Source organism: Fukomys damarensis, unplaced genomic scaffold, assembly GCF_012274545.1.
Source record: "Fukomys damarensis isolate Sample0158 unplaced genomic scaffold, DMR_v1.0_HiC HiC_scaffold_37, whole genome shotgun sequence".
NCBI classification, from domain to species: Eukaryota; Metazoa; Chordata; class Mammalia; order Rodentia; family Bathyergidae; genus Fukomys; species Fukomys damarensis.
In genome coordinates this window covers 7,352,417-7,375,111 of record NW_022900949.1, presented here as the reverse complement: position 1 = coordinate 7,375,111, position 22,695 = coordinate 7,352,417, and the positions used below count along the sequence as shown (strand labels likewise).

At 55.8% G+C, this 22,695-nt stretch overlaps 3 protein-coding genes across 8 annotated transcripts in view; 1 reads left to right on the top strand and 2 right to left on the bottom strand.

Annotated features, from left to right (window-relative positions):
- Window positions 1-5,094: 5,094 nt before the first annotated feature.
- LOC104869513 (translation initiation factor IF-2) lies at window positions 5,095-7,533 on the bottom strand. Its single transcript, XM_033759602.1, has 4 exons — window positions 6,416-7,533; window positions 5,603-5,936; window positions 5,319-5,426; window positions 5,095-5,107 (listed from the first exon to the last, which is right to left on the bottom strand). Exons 1-4 carry the CDS (start codon window positions 6,981-6,983, stop codon window positions 5,095-5,097), a joined length of 1,023 nt encoding a protein of 340 aa, XP_033615493.1. The 5' UTR covers window positions 6,984-7,533.
- A 3,146-nt stretch (window positions 7,534-10,679) lies between these two features.
- Window positions 10,680-22,689, bottom strand: Slc25a23 (solute carrier family 25 member 23). 5 transcript variants are annotated; one of them, XM_019209140.2, is made up of 12 exons: window positions 22,566-22,642; window positions 21,984-22,069; window positions 21,440-21,569; window positions 20,820-20,907; window positions 20,230-20,341; window positions 19,072-19,230; window positions 18,830-18,982; window positions 18,554-18,661; window positions 17,154-17,321; window positions 13,164-13,314; window positions 11,899-12,079; window positions 10,680-11,632 (listed from the first exon to the last, which is right to left on the bottom strand). In XM_019209140.2, the coding sequence occupies exons 3-12, from the start codon at window positions 21,468-21,470 to the stop codon at window positions 11,050-11,052; spliced, it is 1,734 nt and encodes a 577-aa protein (XP_019064685.1). In that variant the 5' UTR covers window positions 21,471-21,569; window positions 21,984-22,069; window positions 22,566-22,642; the 3' UTR covers window positions 10,680-11,049. The 5 variants fall into 5 exon arrangements, with proteins under 5 accessions (XP_019064685.1, XP_033615415.1, XP_033615416.1 ...); XM_033759524.1 differs by having other exon boundaries at window positions 11,899-12,043; XM_010634762.3 differs by having other exon boundaries at window positions 11,133-11,502.
- The window catches only part of Crb3 (crumbs cell polarity complex component 3), a 6,980-nt gene continuing 6,502 nt past the window's right edge, over window positions 22,218-22,695 (top strand). For both annotated transcript variants that reach the window (XM_010634766.3, XM_010634764.3), the window contains exon 1: window positions 22,218-22,489. The gene's annotated coding sequence lies outside the window, so the exon portion shown is untranslated. The remainder of the gene's footprint in view (window positions 22,490-22,695) is intronic.

The window sequence follows — 22,695 nt, the reverse complement described above, 5'->3', positions numbered from 1 at the left end:
AAGACGACGAGGGGGAGAGGGTCGCCCCCTCCCGCCGGCGTCTTGATGGACGGTGTAGCATGACCTATAGGGAGGGGACGTCGTTCCCCGCACACCAATCACGAGCCCTGGAAGCGGGCGGCCAATCGGACTGCCCTGAGAGGCAGTGGGCGGAAGGCGCCGAGTGACTGACTGTTCTTGGAGGCAATGGACTGCGGGCTGCCGGCTCTGTCTGGGCAAATCATGGCAGTCCGGGAAGGCAGGACGCCCAATGGGGTGTGAGTTCTAGATTCCTGGGGCGGCTTCGGAATAGTATTAATGGCGCCGAAGAGTCACGTGGGGTGGAAGGCGGGGCTTAGCAAAAGACCTCTTTGGACTGGTAGGGCTGGCGATCGTCGGGCACGCAAGCCAATAAACATGCAAGAGAGGCAGTGATTGTAGTGATTGTCGGTCAATTTAATCCAATCGCTAATGACTATAGAGTGACGAGCTTGGATTTGCTCTTGATTGCTTTTCTTATTAACCAGAATCCTTTTCTAGCCTTCACTTCTTAACCAATAGCTGAGCGATAGGGGCGGGTGTTAGATGACTGACACAGCTCTGGGCAAATGGCAACGAAGAAAATAAACTTGCCCAGTTTTGGTGGGAGCCAGTGAAAGCGCAGCGGCATTGGGGCGGAGTCGGTCCTCAGACAGCGAGAGCGGATTAGCCGGAGTCGCAGTGAATGGCAGCCTACGTGTACGGCGGTGACCGGCTCACCGAGCTTGGGCCTGCAGTCTAAGTTAGCGCCTCAGCGTCCTGGCTTGGTAGGCCCGGCACGTGGCTTGCTTGAGGCCTGGTAGATCAGATGCTACCGGGGTCGAGGTGGCCTCAGAGCTGGAGGAGACCCAGTTCCGGAAATCATGGGACCAACTCCTCTCCCCAGCGTGATTGTCTCCCTACTGTCTTCGCTGAAGGGATCCGAACCCGCGGCTCCCGTCGTGGAACCACGGATCCCAGGGCCTCAGCTTCTAGAATCCCGCATCCCAGACACGGCCAGCAGAGATTTATCTGTATATCCGGTTGACTCCACATCCATCGTTAGTGCTAGAGCCAGGATGAGCCGAGCAGAAGCCAGGCTGTAGTCTGGGCAGGGACCCCCGGATATCTTCTGAGGCAAGCCCCAAGCTGGCTTTTGAAACCAAAATCTGCATGAGTGGGCTCTTTGGGGCCCTGGAGGGCTCTAGGGAGCCCAGGGACACCGAAGCTTCTGCCCCATTTCCTGTTAGGACGCCTCATCTAGCTCATGGCCTACACGCCTAGTGTTTTCTTCATGGCTTTCATACACCACCTAGCTGATGCCACCCGCCGGCAACACCTTCAGTAACGTGGGAGTCATGCCTCGGTACAGCCCCTGCCAGCCCTGCTCGGCCAGGATCTGCCGAAAGACTCCACTCATGGCGGACTTGGAGCCCTCCGCGGTGTCTGTGGAGACAGAGGCAAGCTCAGAACTGGTCTGTTTGGCAGAGGCTAGATGGTCATTTGGGGGGTGTCTTGAGGATCAGTGTGAATGTCTGGGTCATCTGTTGTGGGAATGGTGGAGTTATGTGGGAGATAGATGTTCGCTTTAGTGACTTTTTGCTTTTTGCTGTAGAGCCTGCTTTGTAGTTCTGGCTGGCCTTGATCTCACTATGTAGAACAGGGTGGCTTTGAACTTGTGGTGATCCTCCTGCCTCAGCCTCCTGAGCGCTGGGATTAGAGGCTTGCACCACCATGCCTAGTTTAGTGACTTTGTAAAGGATTAATTTGAGGCTTGGGATCAGATTGAGGGATGCAGTAGCCTTTTTTGTTTTTTGTTTTGTTTTTCTTTTTTGAGACAGGGTCTCACTATGTGGTTGAGACTGACCTGGAACTCACTATGTAGCCCAGGCTGGTCTCAAACTCACAGGGATCCTCCTGCCTCAGCCTCCCAAGTAATGTAATAAATCTTGGTGGAGCTGAGCAGGGCACTGCACACCTATAATCCCAACACTCCCTGAAGCTGAGGCAGGGAGATCACAAATTTGAGTCCAGCCTTGGCAATGTAGCAAGACCCTGTCTCTCCCCATTCCCCCCAAAAAAGCAGGGTGTGGCACATGGCTGTACTCCCAGCACTCCTGAGGCTAAGGCAGAAGGATTGCTGTGAGTTCAAGGCCAGCCTGGGTTGCATAGCAAGTTCAAGGCCAGGATGAACTATACAGTGACACCCTGTCTCACGAAATTAAAAAACAAACAAACAAAAAACCTAAAGGGGATACGGATATGGCTTACTGTAAAGGCCCTGCGTTAAATCCCAACTGCAAAAACAAAAAAAAAGAAAAAAGTCTTGGTGAATTCAAAGGTCAGCAGAGGTGGCCAGGATCAGCTGTGGAGGTCTAGGAATCAGCTCAAGAGGATTCTGGGTGTGGTGGTACACACCTGTAATCCCAGCGATTTGGGAGGCTGAGGCAGGAGAACTAATATGGAGACCCTGTCTCAAAAAATCAAAAGCAAGAGGATGAGGAAACTCAGAGCTGGAAAAGGCACCCAGGTCATGTGTGGTGGCCACTAAGGCTAGGCTGACCTTGTGCCTGCATCCCGGTGTGCACCAAAGTCAGTGGATAACTGGCCATCTGTCCACAGGTTGTGGACAGTCACGGAGGACAGGCTGACCAGGCCTCTGGGGGCCTCCATATCCCTGCCTGACTTCAGCCATAAGCACCGTAGCATCTGCAAAAGAAGAGGACAAGAATATCACAAGAGCCAACATGTGCAGTCAACCGAGATATTCATCAATAAATGAATGAAAATGTGGTCTCTATACACGGAGGAATACTATACAGCTATAAAAAAGAACAAAGCCCTCTGTGGCAGGGTACGTCACCTCATAGACTGCTAGGTCGGTGCGGGCGTAGGGAATGATGCCGAGCATGTTGGGCAGGTAACCGTGGTAAAGGGCACGGGCGCCCTCCCTCCTTACAATCTGCCTCCCGCAGCGCAGCAGCCCCAGGTACTGGCCTGTCCGGCGCAAGGTCAGCCTGGTCTTGAGCACCTGGGGTGGGGGCAAGTTCATCTGGTTCAATCCTCGCCGGGACCTCAGCAGTGCCGCTGTTGGCCCCCGTCCTACTGACTGGGAGCACTGAGGCCACTGGTCTCGCACCCTGGATGTGGAGCTCAGGGTTGCGAAGCTCATGTGTCAACAAATCAAGGGACTAAGGGAGTGGGTGTGGACAGTGAGGTCTGTTAGTTTCTTTTTTTATCTCTGGTACCGGGGATTGAACTTGGGACCTTGCACTTGCGAGACAGGTGGTGGAATCATTAAGCTAAATCCCTGGCCATGTTAGCGTCTCTTTTGTTGTTGGCTTTTATTTTTTTGAGGCAGGGTCTCACTGTGTAGCCCAGGCTGGCCTCAAACTCCTGATGATCCTACGGCACTGCAGGAATGCAGGCCTCACAGGGCCAGATTTACCAGTCTGTAGAAACCAGAAGCCTGACTTGGGGGGAGTTCTTTTGAGACAGGATCGCACTCTGTTGTCCAGGCTGGCCTTGAACTTCCCCTGTAGCCTGTGTTGGCCTCAAACTTGAAGTGATCCTCCTGCCTCAGCCTCCAGAGTACTGGGATTACATCCATGCCACCATGCCTGGCCAGAAGCCAGAATTTTGACAAAATACCACCATATCAAAATATCTGAGCCATGGGCCAGGGATTTAGCTCATTGGTTCTGCTGCCTGCCTCGCAAGCGCAAGGACCTGAGTTTGATCCCCGGTACCAAAAAAAAAAAATCTGAGCCAGGCATGTTTGAGGCCATAGAGGATTACATAGTGATTTCAAGGCCAGCCTGGACTACAGGGTGAAACCCTGTCTCAACAAAAAAACGAGCCGGGTGTGGTGGCTCACGCCTGTAATCCCAGTACTCTGGAGGCTGAGGCAAGAGGATTGCTGTGAGTTTGAGACCAGCCTGGGCTACATAGTGAGTTCCAGGTCAGTCTCAATTACATAGTGAGACACTGTCTCAAAAAACCAAAAAAAAAACAAAAACACAGGGCCAGGGATGTAGCTCAGCAGTGCAGCGCTTTCCTAGCAAGTTTGAGGTCCTGAGTTCCATCCCTGATACCAAAGAAAACCTAAATAAATCAGTAACATAAAGTAAAATAGAAAGGGCTATGGATATCTTGGGTTCAATCCCTAGCACAGCAAAGAAAAAAACAAACCAAAAAACCACAGGCAAAATTTGAGGCAGTCTCTACCGTGGTTTAGATGTAATTTGAGGGTTCCACAGGGCTTCCAAGTGTGTAGAATTTGCGGGGCTGGGTGGGTACCAGGAATCGAACTCAGGACCTTCTGTGTGCCACTGAGCTAAATCCCCGGCCCCAAGTTTGGAAATTGAATCCCTTTGTGAGGGGTAAGGAGTGTAGGAGTTTAATGTGACACGGGTCAAGAGAGGCTGCTTCAGGAGGTGACTAGGAATAGAACTTGGGATCCTGGTGGCTTTATCAGAAGGACAGCACCCTGCACCCGTGCCCTCTGTCTCTCACAGTACGATGTCCTCTGCCAGCAGAAGGCTGTCACCCGTCACCTTTGAACCTCCAGTGCTGGGCGCCAAAGAACCCTCACTTCTTTGCTCGATCACCCAGCCTTGGCTATTTCACGACAGTCCAAGCTTCCTCCAGCCATTTGTAGCCCTGCAAGGTGCCTCCCACCTGCCCACCCACCTGTGAGAACCAGAGGGCGGCATCCCGCGATTGGGCCAGGCACTGTGCCAGTCAATGGTCAGAGTTATTTTGCAGAGCTAATTAAAGCACTTTAATCAGTTGGTTTAAGGGAATCAGAAGGTGTCCAGAGTAGGCCAGTCACACAAGAAATCAGGGATTCGAAGCTTTGTTTTTATGTGGTAATGGGGATCGAACCCAGGGTCATGAGCCACACTCCCACCCCTTCCTGTTGATTTTCTTTTTTAGAGATGGTCTAGTTATATAGTCCAGCCCGGACTTGAACTTGTGATCCTCCTGCCTCAGCCTCCTGAGTGCTTAAGATTACAGGCAGGTAGCACCATGCCCAGCTTCCTGTTGTTCTTAGAAGGGCCAAATTGCTGGGCATAGTAACAGACAGCTGTAATCCTAACTCAGGAAGCTGAGGCAGGAGGATCACAAGCTCAAGTTCAGCCTGGGCAACTTAGCCATTTGGTGAGACTTGTCTCAAAAAACAAAGAAAAGAAAGCGGGGGGTGTGGGGGTGTGGGGGGTGTGTGTGCTTGGGATATAGCTCAGTGCTTCAGTTACAGATAGATATAGCTTCAGTTAGAGAGAGAGAGAACACAACAGGAAAAGAGGCCCCAAATCAACCGGAACATATGCAGGAACTCGGTAAATTCCAAAGGTGCATCTTGGACCTTGTGGTGAGGCGGGTGGCTGGTGCAGGACACAGCGCAGCGTTGAAATGACTGCCTGGGGCTAAGAAGTCAAAGCTGGACGTTTATCTCATAATAGGAAAGTGGGGGTGGGGGCAGAAGGTAGAGGAGGATGAGAAGAAACCCGAAAGGAGGAAAGGAAGGAGAAGAAAACAAGCAGAGGGAAGGGGTGGGGGAGGGGAGGGCGGGGCCTGCAGCCGCTGGCAGAGTTGCGCTCACCTCCATGGGGCTGATGAGCGTCTGCGAGATGGCCACGGCCAGGAAGCCCGCCAGCAGCCGCTCCCGGAAGGGCGGGGACCCGTGTTCTCCACAGAAGTAGCCCTTGCACTGGAGGGGAGAGGGCGGTGAGGCAGAAGCTGACCCTGAGCGGAGGGCTCGGGGCGCCGCAGACTGCCCCACCTGCTCGAAGACGGAGAACTTGATGGCGGACTCCGGGGGCAATCTTGAGCACGTGGATGCCGTTGCCCCGCCACAGGGAGCGGACGCCGCCCTCCTGCACCATCCTCCTGAGCCCTCCTAGCAGGTTCATGAGGTTGTTTTTGGAGGAGTAGACCTGGGGGGAGGCCCCATGAGGACCCTCCAGCGCCCCTGCACCTGCACCCCAGCCGGGACCCAACGCCGACCCAGCGTATTGAAGATTAAACCAAGGCCTTTGCGCGGGGACTACATTCTGAGCTCTCACAATAAGGAGTCATTGTCTTGTGAGGTGACTCCACTTGGACTCAAACTTTTGATCTTCCTGCCTCAGCCTCCCAGAGTGCTGGGATTAACAGCTGCAGCCTGGTTTAGTCTCCAGAGCCCACCCAAAGGCCTGCGCGCACACACCTCGCCCCATTGCGCGGTCTCCGAAAGCTCAGCCCCCCGCTCGGGGTTGGTCCCCGTCCCCCAGGCGGCCCTAGCAGCCCCCCACCCCACTGGCCACAACTCCAATCCCAGCGTCGCCCTGTGGGAGCCCCATTCGGCCCAAACCCCCTCCTTGAGCTCTGTCCGTCCCCAGCCCCACCCTGTGGTCCCGGAGCCCTGCGCACCCACCTGCATGTACACCTCGGCGCGGTCCAGAGGCGCCGTGCCCGTGCGGGACACCGCCCCGGCCACGGCGCCCGACAGCAGAAACTTCCACAGGGGCCCGTTGTTCTGCGCCTCCAGGACCTCCACGGGGACCATCAGCTGCTCTCCCGTGTCCAGCACCTGCAGGGAAGCCCCAGCCCGTGCAGGTCCTTGGCCTCCTCCGGGCTTCTGTCCTAGCTGTGTGGCGGGGATCCCTCCCCTGCGGTCCAGGCCGGAAGCACTGGGACTTCCGAGGTCGCACACTCAGCTGCTGGGACGGGAGGTGGTCAGGATGGCCCTCAGCCACGTGACCGAACACAAACCCGTACACAAGTGTACAGCCGGGGTTCCGGGAGGGCGGAGGTGGCCGGGGCGCGGGTGCGGGAGGAGGCTCAGAGCCGGGTTTGACAGGCGGGCCCTTGACCCTCTGATTCAGGGTCCGGACCCTTGAGCCGGAGTCCTGCGAGTCCTCAGGACCAACACCCACGGCAGCTGGAGGTAGGAGTGGCTGGTGGGAGCACGTGGTCACTTGGGACCCCTGGGGTGAAGTCATAGAGACCCTTGTGACCGACGTGGGTGTGGTGGGCAGAGTGATGGCCCACCCTGTCCCCCAACCCCGTGGGGATGTTACTGCGGTGAACTGAATTGTGTCCTGCTGAAATTCTTATGTGAAAGCCCTCTCAATGGCACAGAATTTGGAGGTTGAGAAGACATGTTGCTAAGGTCCCTTAGTTCTTGTTTTTTGAGACAGGGTCTCGCTGTGTAGTTCAAGCTGGTCTCAGACTCGCTGTGTTGCGCAGGCTGGGCTCCCACTCATGGTAATTCTCCTGCCTCAGCCTCCCGACCGCTGGGATTATGCTATGCTCCGCCACATCTAGCCCACGTGAATGTCTATTATGATTTAGATCTACCCGTCCCCCAAAAGGATGTGTTCAGAGGTGGGGCTTTTGGAGGTGACTGGGTGTTAGGGGTGCTGTTACTCATCGGTGGATTCACTCATTGATTAGTTCCAGGTTGTTAGGACGCAGGCCAGGGCTGGGAGGTGGCTTCCTGGAGGGAAGAGAAGAGACCCGAAGGTTATGTCTCCCTCCCCAGTGTCTCCCTCCGCTCTGCCTCCTGGTCACCTCGGGATGTGGGCTTTTCTCTCCCCAGCCCCTCCCACCGTGCCGTTTCTGCCATGGCCTACCTACATAGCACCACCCTGACTCCCAAAAATAATAAAGAGGGCTGGGGGTGGAGCTGAGTGTGAAGGCCCTGGGTTCAATCCCCAGCACTTGGGAGGAGGAGACAGCAGAGCTCTAACCCTCTGTCTTCACTGTGAAGACACAGCGAGATAGTAGCTGTTTGCAAGCCAAGGGAAGCCTTCACCAGGACTGGAAGGACCTTCCAGCCTCCCAGCACTATGAGGAATAAATGCCCTTTGCTAAAGCCACTTGATCTATAATTTTTTGTGGCACTGGGGATGACCCAAGGCCTTCACCCTGAGCTCCAGCCCCAGCCCCCCCCCTTTTTTTTGTACTGGGGATCAAACTCCGGACCTTGTGCTTGTGAGGCAGGCAGCAGAACCACTGAGCTAAATTCCCGGCCCCTCAGCCCTTTTTATTTTTTATTGCGAGACAAGGTCTCTCCGAGTTGCCCAGGCTCGGCTCTAACGTGCTCCTCCTGCCTCAGCCTCCCAGAGCGCTGGGATAACGGGCGTGTACCACCATGTCCAGCTTTTGCCGTGTTGCCTTCAAGTTTCTTTAGGTCCCTTCTTTTTCAAATTGGAAGGCATGGACTATACTGCATGCTTAGGAAACAGGATCCGAGAGCATCTTAGTGGAAGGCGCCTCCATCCTCTCAGCTCTTTAGGTCAACAGACTCGAAGCCAGCTTCCCTGGGCTTCATGGGACTAGGGCAGTCTCCATGGCTCTGTTCCTCCAGTCCTGCCCTCACTACCCGTAAAGGTCAGTCCCTGAGCCACCAGAGGGCGCTATGATCACAGAGTCGCATCTCTCCTTCCTCTGCCCTCAGCCCTCCATGGCTCCCACCTCCTTGGGGCCAAAGCCCAAATCCTCCCTGCAGCCTACTGGGCTCTGCATGCCCGCCTGTCCCCTCCCTGCCTCCCCTTCCTTCTCTCTGCCCCTTGCTCCCTTTGCTCCAGCAACAGAGCCTCCTTGACCTGTCCTGCCCCAGGGCCTTTGCATGTGCCGTGCCCTTTGCCTAGAATGCTTTTTCTTGGACACCACTATAGCTCTCTCCTTTACCACTTTAAAGTCTTTACTCAAATGGTCACCTTTTTCATGTGGCCTTCCAGGACCACCCTATTTAACCTATTTACACTCTAAACCTAGCCTTGCAATGTTTGTTACTCCCTCTCTCTCTCTTGCTTTTATTCATAGCACTTTTGATTTCTACCCTATTACATATTTACCTATGTTTTGTCTGTTTCATCCACACTTCTGCATCCCATATCTACTTTTTTTTTGTTGTTTTTTTGAGACAGGGTCTCACTATGTAGTTGAGACTGACCTGGAACTCACTGTGTAGCCCAGGCTGGTCTCACAGCGATCCTCCTGCCTCAGCCTCCCGAGTGCTGGGACTACACACGTGTGCCACCACACCCTGCTGCCTCCCATTCCTAGACCTGAGTCTGGCACATATTATGTGCTCTGTTTCATGAGGACAGAGGTTTGGTTCAGGGAGAGGAGAGAGTCCTGGAGGTGGGCAGAGGTGATGTGAATGTGCCGAATGTCTCTGCCCTTCAATGTATTTTGGTTTTTGTTGTTTTGGAGACAGTGTCTCACTAAGTAGTTCAGGCTGGCCTGGAACTCTCTGTGTTCCTCCTGCCTCAGCCTCCCAAGTGCTGTCAACACCCCTGGCTCTTCTGCCCTAAAATATAGCAGCAAATTTTATATCATGTATATTTTACCATGATAAAAAATGTTAGCTGGGTGTGGTAGCACACACCTGTAATCCCAGCATTTGGGAGGCTGAGGCAGGAGGATCGCTGTGAGTTCGAGACTGGCCTGGGCTACATAGTGAGTTCCAGGTCAGTCTCAACTACATAGTGAGACCCTGTCTCAAAAAACCAAAAGCAAAACAAAAATTTTCACGATGATTATAATTATTACATACTTCCAACATGTACTGATAACAATAAAAATGCAAAAGAAAACCTTTTTTTTTTTTTTTTTTTTTTTTTTGCTACCAGGGATTGGACTCAGGACCTTGTGCTTGCAAGGCAGGCGGCAGAACCACTGAGTCAAAATTCCTGGCCCAAGAGAAAAATTCCTGAAGTCACCCAGTTTGTGCATGCCTGTTACCCCGGCACTTTGGGAGGCTGAGGCAGCAGAGTTGCAAGTTTAAGACCAACTTGGGTAATTTAGTAATTTATTGAGATCCTGTCTCAGAATTAAAAATTAAAAAAGGGCTGGGGATGTAGTTCAGTGTGAAGGCTCTGTTTTCGTGTCCCAGTGCATAAAAAAAAAAAAAAAAAAAAAAAAGCAAAATCCAAACAAAGCCACCCAGTTTGTAGTAATATGCTCTGGTCAATAAGCATGTGGAATTAGAAAAAAAATGCATAAAATGAGAAGAGGCCATGCTGGGCGTGGTGGCACACGCCTGTAATATCACAGCTTGGGAGGCTGAGGCAGGAGGATTGCTGTTGAGTCCAGGACAGCCTGGGCTACATAGTAAGCTCAAGGCCAGCCTGAGCCTGCCCCATACAAACGAAAAAGAGGTCAGGAATATGGACTCCACCTCAACTCTGCTTTCCAGATGGAAACAGAACCGAACTCTAAAAGGGGGTCCCATCTGGGAGTCTGCCGCCCCCAGCCTTGTGAGTGGCGAAACAGCCTCTGTCCCTTCTTCGTGGGTTGATACGGTCCCATATCCAACCCCTCTCTTTTCAGAAAAACAAAAACACAGTGAAAGAGCTTAGAAAATTTATTCCTCCTTTTTACCCCCTTTGAAACACACAGCCAGGGCAGAGTGAGGTGGAGGCAGGAGGAGGCAGCTGTGGGGGGTCCTCCCGTCACATGGGGTCCCCTAAGGACTGGGAGGAGAGCGGGGCTCCACTCTCCTAAGCTCAGAACGCGACTCTAAAGGGCAAAAAGCCAAGGGGGGTGGTGCGGGGGTGGCTTTACTCTCCTCTCCCGTAGAAAAATAGACCTGGCGTGAGCGGGCGGGCTTTGACCTTTTCGTTCGTTTGCCTCCGCATCCCCGGATGCTGGGGCTTAGATGTGTGCATCTGTTTCTGGCTCATCCATTTTTGAAGCCCGAGAGGGGCTGGCAGTGTCGGGGAGGGGAGGACCCCGTAATGTGCCACCATCTCAGACCGCCCGTTCGCCAGCCCCTAGAAGAAGGGACCGGCCACTCCCAGGGACTCGGGCTCTGGGGGTCCGTTAGGGTGCAAGGTGGGCAGGGGCGGAAGATGCGGCAGACGTGGGGGGTGAAGAGGAGGCAGTCAGTGCTGGGGTCACGGGACGGGTGTGCGCAGGGGCGGTGGGGGGTCCGGCACCCACCCTCACCGCGTGGCCTTGATCGCCACTTTTCTGGAGCCAGCGTGTGGGAGTGGGGCTTTCCCCAGGGCTGCAGGCGTGGACCTCAGATGGGGTCCCCGATGCAAGGGCCGAGGGTCAGGATTCAGCGGCCCGGAGGGTTAACAAGTGCCTCCCGGACCGAGGTCTCAGGAACCAGTGCCCCAGGGGAAGGAATGTAGAATCCAGAACCTGGAATCCCCTGGCTGTGGACTGGAAATTTGGGAGCCAGTGGTCAAGGTGGTGGTGAGGGTGCTTGAAATGCATGGATCCAGCAGTCAGAGCCGAAGGACCTGAGACCCAGGGGTCGAGGTAAAGGAATTCAGGGATCCAGGGGTCTGGTGAAGGGATCTGGGCTTCGGAAGTGGGGGCCCCAGGATCGAGGCCCTGCACGGACAGGATCCTGTGGCTGAGGTTTCTCGACATCCAGAATCCAGTGGCCGAGCTTGGAGAGGCAAGGCTTGTGTGGCGATCGCGACTGGCCAGTGAGGTTGGGATCGAGGACCCAGTGCTGTACAGGGGTCTGGATCTGGTGCCTGAGGGATCTGGGGTCTGGGTGATGGGGTACAGAAGGGCGTGTGCTCCAGTGGCTGGGGATCCAGTGATTAAGACGTGGGCGTCCAGGATCCAGGGGGTGGCACAGGGAAGGTGGGACCCACCTTTGGGACGTGGGGTGCTGGATCTAGGGGGACAGGGGTTCAGGGCTGGGGTGTGGATCATCCGGGATTTTGTGGTTCCCGTATTAGATATGAGCTGCTGAAGTGTGGATCCAGCACACTTGGGGGATCTTGGATCTAGACTTGGGGTACTGCGGTCCAGTGGTCCGGGGTGGGGCGCACCCGGAATCCATGGCTGGGATTTCAGTGTCCAGAGGCTGAGGGCGGCAGTGCGGGAGGCACCCACGACGGGGTGAGGGATCAGGGTGAGGAGGGGCTCCGGGTCCCTCACCTGGACGAGACCCCCAGGGCTTGCTTCATGTTCTCGTACACCACATAGGAGAGGCTCACAGCCGGAATGACCTTCATGAAGTTGGGCGCAATGCCCCGGTACAGGCCCCACACGCCCTCCTGGGCCAGGATGTGTCGCAGCAGACCTGTCATGGAGAGCTGCTGGGCGCCCTCCAGGGAGGCTGGGGAGGGCAGGCCGAGTGAGGCCGAGTCCACCCCCTTCCGCCTCCTACCCCAGCGCTGCACCAGGAGGGAGGAGGGTCCGACTGACAGCCTGGCCAGCGCAGTCATGGACCATTCGACTGGTGCCAGGACCCAGGGACCACACGAGAGGGCGCACAGAAACACAAGGACTCACGGGCGCGTGAGGGAGAGCGCAGAAATGTCACTTCCTGGAACTCAGCCTACCCTCCCTTCCTGCCTAACCCTAGGCACGTCCCCCAGCTCTAGTCCAAAGCCAGCCCTTGAGGGGACCCCCATGGAACCCCAGTCTAAGCGAGGTTTCCCCTCTTCCCCTTTATTTAGCCCTAAATTGATACTTCCATGGAAAATTCTTTGAGCCTTTCTGCCATGTAGTCTCTGTCTGGGGACTATGTCTCTCTGTCTCTCTGTTTTTTTTGTTTGGTTTGGTTTGGTTTGGCTTTTTGAGACAGGGTCTCACTATGTAGCTGAGACTGACCCGGAACTCACTATGTAGCCCAGGCTGGTCTCGAACTGACAGCGATCCTCCTGCCTCAGCCTCCCGAGTGCTGGGATGACAGGCATGGGCCACCACGCCTGGCTGGGGACTATGTCTCATAGTCACTGATGATTCCAGGTGAAAATCATGAGACACAAATGATAAAATACTCAAGGGAATGGATCGACGAGGGAGAGAAGAAACCATGAGAAAAATATAGAAAAAAACCCCAATAGCCAGGCAGGGGCCTGACTCTCCCTAACCTGCTCCTAGCCTCCTGCACACTGCAGCCCAGCCTTGCAGACTGGAGCTCAGGTTACTCTCCTGGAAAAGCCACACCAGGGCCAACAGGGCCTCGGGATAAGACTCCCAGCATGCTTTTCCCAGACAGTTCCCCTAGTTCCCCCTCAGCTCCCTAAGGGTAAAGGATGCCTCTGCTGATACCAAACATGGGTAAACTGAGGCACAGAGGCCTCCCAAATCCAGGAGGATCCCACGCCAGGGCTCTACCACTAAGGGCTTGGGGAAGGGCAGGTGGACCTCAAGTGGGGAGACTTTCCTGCCTCATCCTCCCAGCCTGCTCTCACCTTGGGCCTGCATTCGGGTCCGGACCAGAGCCAGGGGGTAGCTGGCGATCTGGCCGCAGGTGCTGGAGATGGTGCCACAGGCCAGGAGCACGAGGATCCCCGGGTTAGCCGACTCGCGGCCACACTGCTGCAGCCAGCGGTTCTTGAGGGTCTGGAGGGAGCGGGGAGGGTGGCAGCGGCAGAGCCTGGGTCAGGGACCTTGCAGCCGGCTGTGCTCCAGGACCCGGGAACTGAGGAGCACCAAGCCGGGCCCTCCTCTCCGTCCACCCGGAGGGAACGAGGCCCTGTAACTGCCCGGCCCAGGCCCTGGGACCCCTGAGCAGGACCTGGCCAGGCTCCCAGGAGGCTGCTGAAAGGGAGAAGCTAAGGGCTTTGACTGTGAGCTTCCCGCACCGTTGGAGGGCGCCCAGTGTCCTGGGGCCTTTGCACCGAGCCAGCGAGCAATGTCCCAGCTCTTTCTGATTTGACTCTTTAGTTTTCTGGTGGTTTTGAGACAGTCTTGCTACGGAGCCCGGGCTGGCCTTGAACTCTCAGCCATTTTCCTGCCTCGGCCTCCCGAGAGCTGGGACACAGGCGTGTCTTGTTTTGGTACCAGGAATCGAACTCGGGACCTTACACTTGCGAAGCAGGCAGCAGAACCACTGAGCTAAATCCCTGGCCCTCACAGTGGTCCTTAGGAAGGGTCCTAAAGGGAGGGATGGGGTGGAGCTCAGTGGCACAGTACAGGCCTCTGTTCAACCCCCAGCGCCGAAATAAACAAGATACGTTGTTTTTGGGGTACATTGTGCTTGCAGCAGGCAGCAGCAGGCAGCGGAAGCACTGAGCTAAATCCCAGCCCAATAATAAGGAATGAAGTGGGGGAGAGGTGGAGGGAGAGAGGGCTCCACGCAGCCGGCTCTGAAGACGGAGGAGGCCCACAGCCGAGGGACCCTGGTGCCTCAGGAGCTGGAAAGGCAAAGCAATGGGGTTTCCCTCGGGCTCCCCAAATGGAAGGCACCACCGGGATCTCGGGAAGCCAGGCCGTCTTCTACCCTGGACTTGGAACCTCCCTGGGCCAAGATGACACAATGGTGCGGCTCTCAGCCACCGCTGGTGATAGTTTGTAAAGAACCACAGGAAGCGGACAGCCTCCCAGGTCCTTTCCGGGGCAGCCAGCACAGTGCTCCCTCTGCTGTGGGAGGGTCCTCTGCTCCAGGCTGGGAGGCTCGGGCTGCCCGGTGCTCAGCATTCCAGAAGCAACCTCAAAAATTTACGCTGTTAACCCCGGTATAGAGCACACGCCAATAATCCCCAGCACCCAGGAGGCTGAGGCAGGGATATGACAGTGAATTCAAGGCCAGCCTGGGTTACAGCCACACCCTATCTCAAAACAAACAAACAAACAAAACCCTGCCTCAAATAACCAAAACCAAAACCATACCAAACTGATGGTCTATCAGCACCCCTGCTCCCTTTCCACCTGCCACAGCTGCTTCTGATCCTGGAGGGGCAGAGCTCTGCTTGCCGACTTCCTTGATAACGCAGGAGTTTGTCTGGCTTTATGGTGAGACAGTGTCTCCTGAGTTGCCTAGGTGACCTCAAATATGAGATCCTCCTGCCTCAGCCTCCTGAGTAGATTGGATGACAGGCATGTGCCACCACACCAGCTAGTCAGGAGTTTTGAATTGTGTCCCCCAAAGGTGTGCTGATGTCTTAACCCCGCGTGCCTGGGTGTGAGAGGAGGCTCTTGTGGTAAAGATGAGTAACTGTGACTGGTGTCTGTATTTATGTACTTTGGGCGATGGAGCCGGAATCCGGGGCCTTGTGCTTGCTACGTGCTCTGCCACTGAGCTCCATCCCCAGCCCTTTTTTCATGTTGAGACAGGGTCTTTCCAAGTTGTCCAGGCTGGGCTCACGCTTGTGATCCTCCTGCCTCAGCCTCTCAGTGGCTGGGATGTCAGGCACGCGCCATCACACCTGTCCTCGTGTCCTTCTGAGAAGAGCGGACGTGCAGAGACAGACGCGGGCACAGGAGAAAGGCAGGTGACAGCAGAGGCAGAGGTCGACACGTCTGTAGCCAAGCAATGCTGCCGGCTTGGTGACACACACCTGTCATCCCAGCCTCTCAGCAGGCTGAGGCAGGAGGATCGCTGGAGCCCAGGAGTTTGAGGCCAGTTTGGAGGCCTTGTCTGAAAAACAGTCATCGATCAGAGACTAACTCAGACTGTGGCCAGCAGCAGAAGCCAGGCCGTGGCCGGGAGGATCCTGACAGGTTTCAGAGTGCTGCTGGTTATGTGAGTTTGGACTCTGACCCGGGATTGCGGGACAGTGCATTTCTGTGTTTTTAACTAAACGGTCTGGGCCAGGAATGTAGCTCAGCAGCCAAGCACCTGTGTGGCAAACACAGATCCTGAGTTTGATTCCACTAACCAAAAAGAAAAAAAAATGTTTCCCTAACTAAATGGTCTATGATACTTTGTTGGTTTTTTGTTTTTGTTTTTGAGACAGGGTTTCACTATGTAGTTGAGACTGACCTGGAACTCACTGTGTAGCCCAGGCTGGTCTCGAACTCACAGCGATCCTCCTGCCTCAGCCTCCCGGGTGCTGGGATGACAGGCGTGCGCCACCACGCCTGGCAGATTTATTTCTAAATCTGTTTGGTTATCAAAGTGGGATAAAACTTGGATTTTGGGGCTATTTGTTCATATTTTTTTGTGTGTGTGTGGGGTGTTGGTACTGGGAATGGCTCTCAGGGCCTTGCATTTGCCAGAAGGCGCTGTCCCAGTGAGCTATATCTATGGCCTCCCATGTGTTCATATTTCACAGTAGGGAGCACAGGTTTCTTTCTTTAGGAGGGAAGAGGCGGACCAGGGGCCTTCCAGAAGCTTCTAGTCAGGCTGCTGTTCTCATCCACTCATAATGTCTGCCAGGAACTGAGGCTGTGATGAGGAGTCAGTGCTGGCATCGACAGTAATGTCTGGCCCAGGTGCAGGCGAGGACCAACTGAGGCAAGTGTTCATTGCCTCTGCAGTTAAGACACTGTCTTAGGGTATTGCTATGACGTCGAGGCTGGCCTTGAACTTCTTGGTGCAAGCAATCCTCTTGTCTCAGCCTTCTGAGTAGCTGAGGATACAGTGCTACTGCACCCAGCACCTCTGCAATTTTAACAGCTGCCTTTTGGATCTAGAGCAGCGTTTGCCAAATAGATGTTCAGTGAGCTATTAAGAACTGTTCTGGGGTGGAGGGTGTAGCTTAGTGCTAAAGTACTTGCCTAGCATCTGTGAGGTCCTGATTTTTGGCCCCAGCATCAAGAAACAAAAGCAAGCAAACACACACAAAAAAAACAAACCCAACACAAACCAAGCACCGAGGTGCATGCCTTTATGTAACCCCCCTGCACTTGGGAGGCTGAGGCAGGAGGATCACCCTGAGTTAAAGACTGGTGTGGGCTACTTAGGGAGTTCACCCAAACTACAGGGTGAGACCCTGTCTCAAAAACAAACAAAAATTTTGCTTCTTATTGCTGCCCATGACCCTCAGCCCCACCCACCCGCGTTTAAGACAAACCCAGCTCCTCCTCACGGACTCCTTGCTAGCCTTTGTTGCCATGTCCTGTGCTAATCTTCTCCCTCTAGCTGCTCAAGGCTTCTACTCCTTTCCTGACAGTGTGTTTCACTCCTGGCTCTGATGTCACCGGCTCCGGGCGCTCCTCCACACGCCTCCTGACACTGCTGCTCCTAATGGCAAAGCCCGCCTGAGACCTTCCAATATAAAATAAAACATAGGGCTGGGGAGTTCTGCCGCCTGGCTTGCAAGTGCAAGGTCCCTAGTCACCTGGATGAGCAATCAGGAGCTCCCTGCTCCGACAAAGGCTACGTCTGCTGCATGCTTTGGGGAACAACGGGACCTCTGAGGTTCATCTGCTTGCTGTCAGGCACCCCAACTCCCAGTGACCAAAGCCAGCCGAGCCGTCCCCCAGGGCCAACCCCGGAGGGTGGGCTGCTCACCGACCTCGTAGACGGCCAGGTCAATGCCCGCGTAGGGAATGATGCCCAGCACGTTGGGAAGGTAGCCTCGGTAGAAGGCGCGAGGCCCCTCCTGCTCTAGGATCCGCCGCGCGCAGTCCAGCAGCCCATTGTACTGGCCGGTCCGCCTCAGGGTTAGCCGCGTCTTCAGCACCTAGAAGGAGCCAGTGACCCCTGGAGAGGTTGCTCAGCCTGAACATCACATCCAGGGGGGATGAGATCTAGAAATAGCTACTCCTTGAGGCAGAGACCCCGAGGAGAACCGAATCAAGCAAAAATTATAATTGGGTTCCAGGATTCTGGGAGGCTGAGGCAGGAAGACCACAGGTTCCAAGCCAGTCTGGGAAATTTATCAAATAAATAAGACCCTATCTCAAAATTAAAGATAAAAAGGGCCGAGGATTTAGCTCAGCAGTGCCGTCACCTGCCTTACAAGTGCAGGGACCCGAGTTCGATCCCCAGTACCAAAAATAAATAAATAAAGATAAAAAGAGCTGAGGACGTCGCTCAGTGCAAAGGCCCTGGGTTCAGCCCCCAGTCATGCAAAGCAAAAACATTTACATACTTGACAATCTTCTGCCGTCCCCAGAAATATCAGAAACGGTGATGCCTAGCAGAGTAGCATGTGACAGCCCACCTCAATGTCATGTTCCCTTCCTCCACATTAATAGCAAGATAACTTCTAGCAAGCACACAGCCACTAGAAATATAATCCACCTTTTCCAGTCCCTCTAGGTATATGGGCATGTTACTAACTCCTAGCTAATAAAACAGGAGGAAAGAAGAGAGGCATGCGTGACTTTCAGAAAAAGACAAGGGGGTAGTCCCTCTTTTGTGGCTTCTTTTTAGTTGGAATGTGGGATGTGACGAGCAGAGCACAAGCAGCCCCATTGGACCATGAGGTGGATGCTACATGCCAAGTTGGTGGGACAGCAAAAAGGACAAAAGGAACCTGGGTCTCTACCACTTTTGAGTCCACCACCCCAGGCCTGACTTGCTCATCTCAAGACTTCCCTTACCTCACAACCTGAAACCTAAAATGATTTTTTTTTTCCTTTTCTCTTTTTTTGGTGAAACGAGTATCTAGAGATGAGAACCTCTGGGAACAACATTCTATCCTTAGAAGAAACATACCTGGAAATGGCTGGTTGCTATGACTACTACCAGATGAGTTCTAACCAAGGTCTGGGTTCCCAGAGGTTACTTGCTCCTATGGCAACAGCCAGTCCAAACTGTAATTCCCAGACAGGCTGGATCGGGGATGGCGCTATTTCCATGGGCTGCTGCCGTCCTGAATAAGGGAGAGGCCGAGCTGCCTCCCCCAGGCGCGGTGCGCAGTGAGGAACGAATAGTCACGGCTGTCTCCCCCACACACCCCCTCCTCACCTCCATGGGGTAAATGACGGTTTGGGCCGTGGCACCGGCCAAGGAGCCAGCCACGAAGCGCTCCTGCACATGCAGCGTGTCCTGCTGTCCCCGGATGGCCCGCTTGATCTGAGGGTGCAGATGGACGGGGTGGGTGGGCGTTGGGGGGAAGCTCCCTGAGCCCCGTTCACCGGCTGTCCCGCCGCTGTGGGCATCGTGCAGGAGAGCAGCCCCGTGCACCCTGCGCCCCCAGCCAACCCCGAAGTCCCCACGCCAGGCTGAGCCCCACGCCCCCACCTGCTCGTAGGCCATGAACTTGATGGCGGACTCTGGGGCGATCTTGAGCACGTTGATGCCGTTGCCCCGCCACAGGGAGCGGACGCCGCCCTCCCGGACCATGCTCCGCAGGCCCCCCAGGATGTTAAGCCGGTTGGTCTTCGAGGCGTGGACCTGAGTGGGGGGGACAAGGCGGCCTTGGAGATCCAGCGTGGGTCCCAGACCTGGGCACAGGCTGGACCCTACCCTGGAGGGCCCCTCACCTGCATGAAGACCTTGAGGCGGTCCAGAGGTGCGGTGCCCGTGCGGGACACGGCCCCTGCCACCGCGCCGGCCACCAGCTGTTTCCACCACATGCCCGTCAGCTTCTCCTGCTGCGAGAACTCGTCCGGCACCATCAGGCACTCACCGATGTCCAGGACCTGAGGACAGGCAGGGCCTGGAGGTGTCACACCACGTGGGGTCCTAAATGTGGAGTCTTCTCCATGGATCCCACAACACCCCAGACTCCACTAATGAATCCTGCTTGGAGAGGCCAGAAGACCCTTCTGGGATCCCATGAATGCCTCCAAAACGTCCAACCCAGTGGTCTGCACATAAGATCTTAAGATCCCTCCAACAAATCCCACCAAAGAATCGCCAGATCCCAACAAAGTTTCCATCAAATCCCACCTTAAACCTCCAAAGGACCCATCAAATCCTACCAAAACATCCACCGCATCTCACCACTGGATCCTACCCAAGCATGTGCCATCGAATAATCCCCCTAGAGCTCATCAGATCCCACTCAAGGGTCTCCCATGGAAGGGTTCCAGAAGATCCCTCTGGAGCCACACCAGCTCTGACCAGGAACCTTCCGAGAGGACTTCCGCAGATCCCTCCTGGGGCCTTCCAAGATCTCCCAGAGATCTCTTCCTCCCCATTGTAGAATCCCTAATCAAGGTCCCCTTAGATGTTCTGGGATGGCAGTGTCTGGATCTCCACAGAGAATCCCGTTAGATCCCATGGACGGTCCTCTTTAGACACTGTCTAAAGAAGTGGGCATCGAGAGCAACCACCCCACTTCCGGTAGATCTCTTGCACCCAGTGGCTTCCTAACTTTTCTGTCCAGAAGCAGATCCCTTATGCATGGGAAGAGAACACGGCAGAGCGGGGGTTCTGAGGGTTGGGGGTGGGGACTGGTCTTCCACCCGGTGGGTGAGCTCTTTCTTCCCTGGACTCTCTGTCCCCACAGACTGCCCCCCAAGGCCCCCTAGTAAGGCTGACGTACTCCGCCCAGACAGTGGCAGTGTCCCAGAAGGGTCCCCGGGCTCCTGAACCCCACGCGCAGGGAGAGAGAAACGGCTCCCTTCCTCGGCAGCTCCCCCTGTGGTGGTCGGGCCCAGCCTCCCAAGCCCGGGGAGGTGGCTCTCGCGACTCACCGTGGAATGCTTCCAGAAGTACAGCACGTCCTCCACGTTCTCCAGTGAGTGCAGCAGGAAGTGGTCTCGCCATTCCTGCCAGTCAATGGTCATCGTGCCGTCACGGTCCATGCTGGGGGCAGGGTGGGCACAAGCTCAGTGCCTGGCGCTGGGCGAGGTGCTGTGGGGTCTGCAGGTTTGGGGTACACCGAGACGGAGCTCTCTGCCTTTCTAGTTCTGCTGTCATCACCTTCCCTGGGTCATCCTGTGTGATTCCTCATACCCAGTCTATCAGGGGAGCCTGGTACCCTCATGTTACAGTGAGGCAAGACTGAGGTTTGGATTTAGCTCAGTGGTTCCGCCGCCTGCTTTGCAAGCACAAGGTCCTGAGTTCAATCCCTGGTACCAAAAACAACAACAAAAAACCAAAAACCAAAACAAAACAAAAACTGAGGCCTCTAGGTCAAGCAACTGGCTCAAGATCTGCCCAACTCCGAAGCCCAACTTCTCAGCTCTTCCTCCCTCGAACTGGCTGTTGCTCTGAAGACGGTGATGACTCAAGGGTCCCAGGGGCCGGAGTTACCTGGAATTCTGCCCCTTCGGCCCCTTACCTGTGCAGAATCTTCTCTACCTGCTCCAGGGAGATGGAAATACCCAGAGCTCGGAAACTCTGCTGGATCTCAGAGACATCAATATGACCTGCAAAGTGGGTTGGAGGCGGGGAAGGGTGTGTGGGGACTGCAGGGGGCCCAGTACCAAGGATCAGTGCTGCTTGGAACGGAGATGATCTAGGGAGACCAGGAGATCCAGAAACCCAGGGCAAGGCTGTAGGGGGTGCAGTGAGGTCCCTGATGCACTGGAATCAGAGAGGTGGAACCAGGTAATACTGGAGTCCCCTGTTCTATGAATGAATGAACGTAGTGCGTGATGTTGGGGGTCCTCCGGGTGGGGGTATCTCTGTCCCCTAGGGAACCCAGAGGCATTATGGGAGAATCTTTGTGGCCCAGCAAAATCTAAGGGGGATAACAGGGGTCCTGCTTCAGAAGGGAAAAGGAAGTGGGCTAGGCTGCCTAGGACTGGAACCACCTAGATGGGGGGTGGGGAGAACTCCCAAAATAGCCCGTGCGTCATCGTCATCGGGAGAAGCAGCCCTCCCCGCTCTTGCCGCTCACTGCCAGTTCTAACCCCATCAGCCCTCCCTGGTCCCCGCTGCAGCTGCAGCCTTGCTTACCGTCCTGGTTGCGGTCGAGGCTGTGGAACATCAGCCGCAAGCGCCGCTCCCGCTCCTGCAGGTAGCGCGAGAATTCCTCCAGGTCCAGGCCACCGCTTGCCTCAACCTCTGCCTCCTGGGAGGAGAGGTCCTGGCAGAGGGGGAGGGGGCAGAGTGGGCTCCAGGAGGCCGCGTCGCCTCTGGAAGGGGCACAATATGGGCCTCCCGCCTCAGGAACCCAGAGCCCCCAGCCATTCCAGGAAGGGGGCCCGGGGACGTCACCCTCCCCCCCAGTCAGCTCCTCAGCAAGATGTCAAGGCCACCATGGCTGTGTGAGGCGCAGGGCTGCGCTCTGGTTTTCCTGGCGGGGAAACTGAGTTTCTGCAAAGGTCATGTAACTAGTTCAAGGTCACAGAGTCCCGGGAAAGTGGTAACCTTGAGTTCCTGTCTCCAAAGCTGATTCTCCCAGCTGTCACTCCCAAAAGCCTGTCCCCGTGGCAGTCCCTTTTAGAGCCAGTTCTGGGCAGTGAGGGGATGGGAGGCCACTGGCCTCCATGTTCCCCACCTGGAAAGTGGGAGTTGAGACTGAAGTTCTCAAGGACGCTGCGGGGGGGTTCAGGGGCACCTGTGGGGGCTGTGGGCAGGAAGGACCTGCAAGGTGGGGAGGGAGAAGAGTAACTGACGGTGCTCAGGTGGCCTCACGCCAGATCCGAGTCCTGGCCCGGGGTGGGGAGTGGGGGCGCGCCAGCGAGCCAGGCCCGGAAAGGGCAGGCAGGGCTCGTAAGCAGGGAGGCTGGGCGGTGGGTGCCCAGAGGAAGCGGGAAGGTGTGTCCACTGGGGGTGGGGGCAGGACGTGTCTCGGCGGTGCAGAGTCCACCGGAGAGCGTGTCCGGGACAGCGGGCAGGGAAGCGCTTGCTCTGGCTCCTGGCAGACATGGCCCACCACCGGGGCGCCAGTGCGGGCGGCCAGCTCGCAGGCGCCTTGGCCACCTGCCTTTCGATCCCACTAGGCCAGACCCGGGCGGGCAAGGGGAAGGGAACGGAGACAGAGGTCCTGGAGTCCAGCCACAGGTAGTCCCCGGGGCTCCGCCGCTCCCTCCAGGGGATCCCGGAGCTGTACACCAGGAAGGGTCCCCGGCAAGGGTACCTGTTGGGCGCCGCGATCTGGGTCGCTCCCACTCAGCCTAGCCAGCCCCTGGCGCAACTCGTGCACGTCCACGCGGCCATCCTTGTTCCGGTCCAGCTCCTCGAAAAGGCGACCCCAGCGCTGTCGCCGC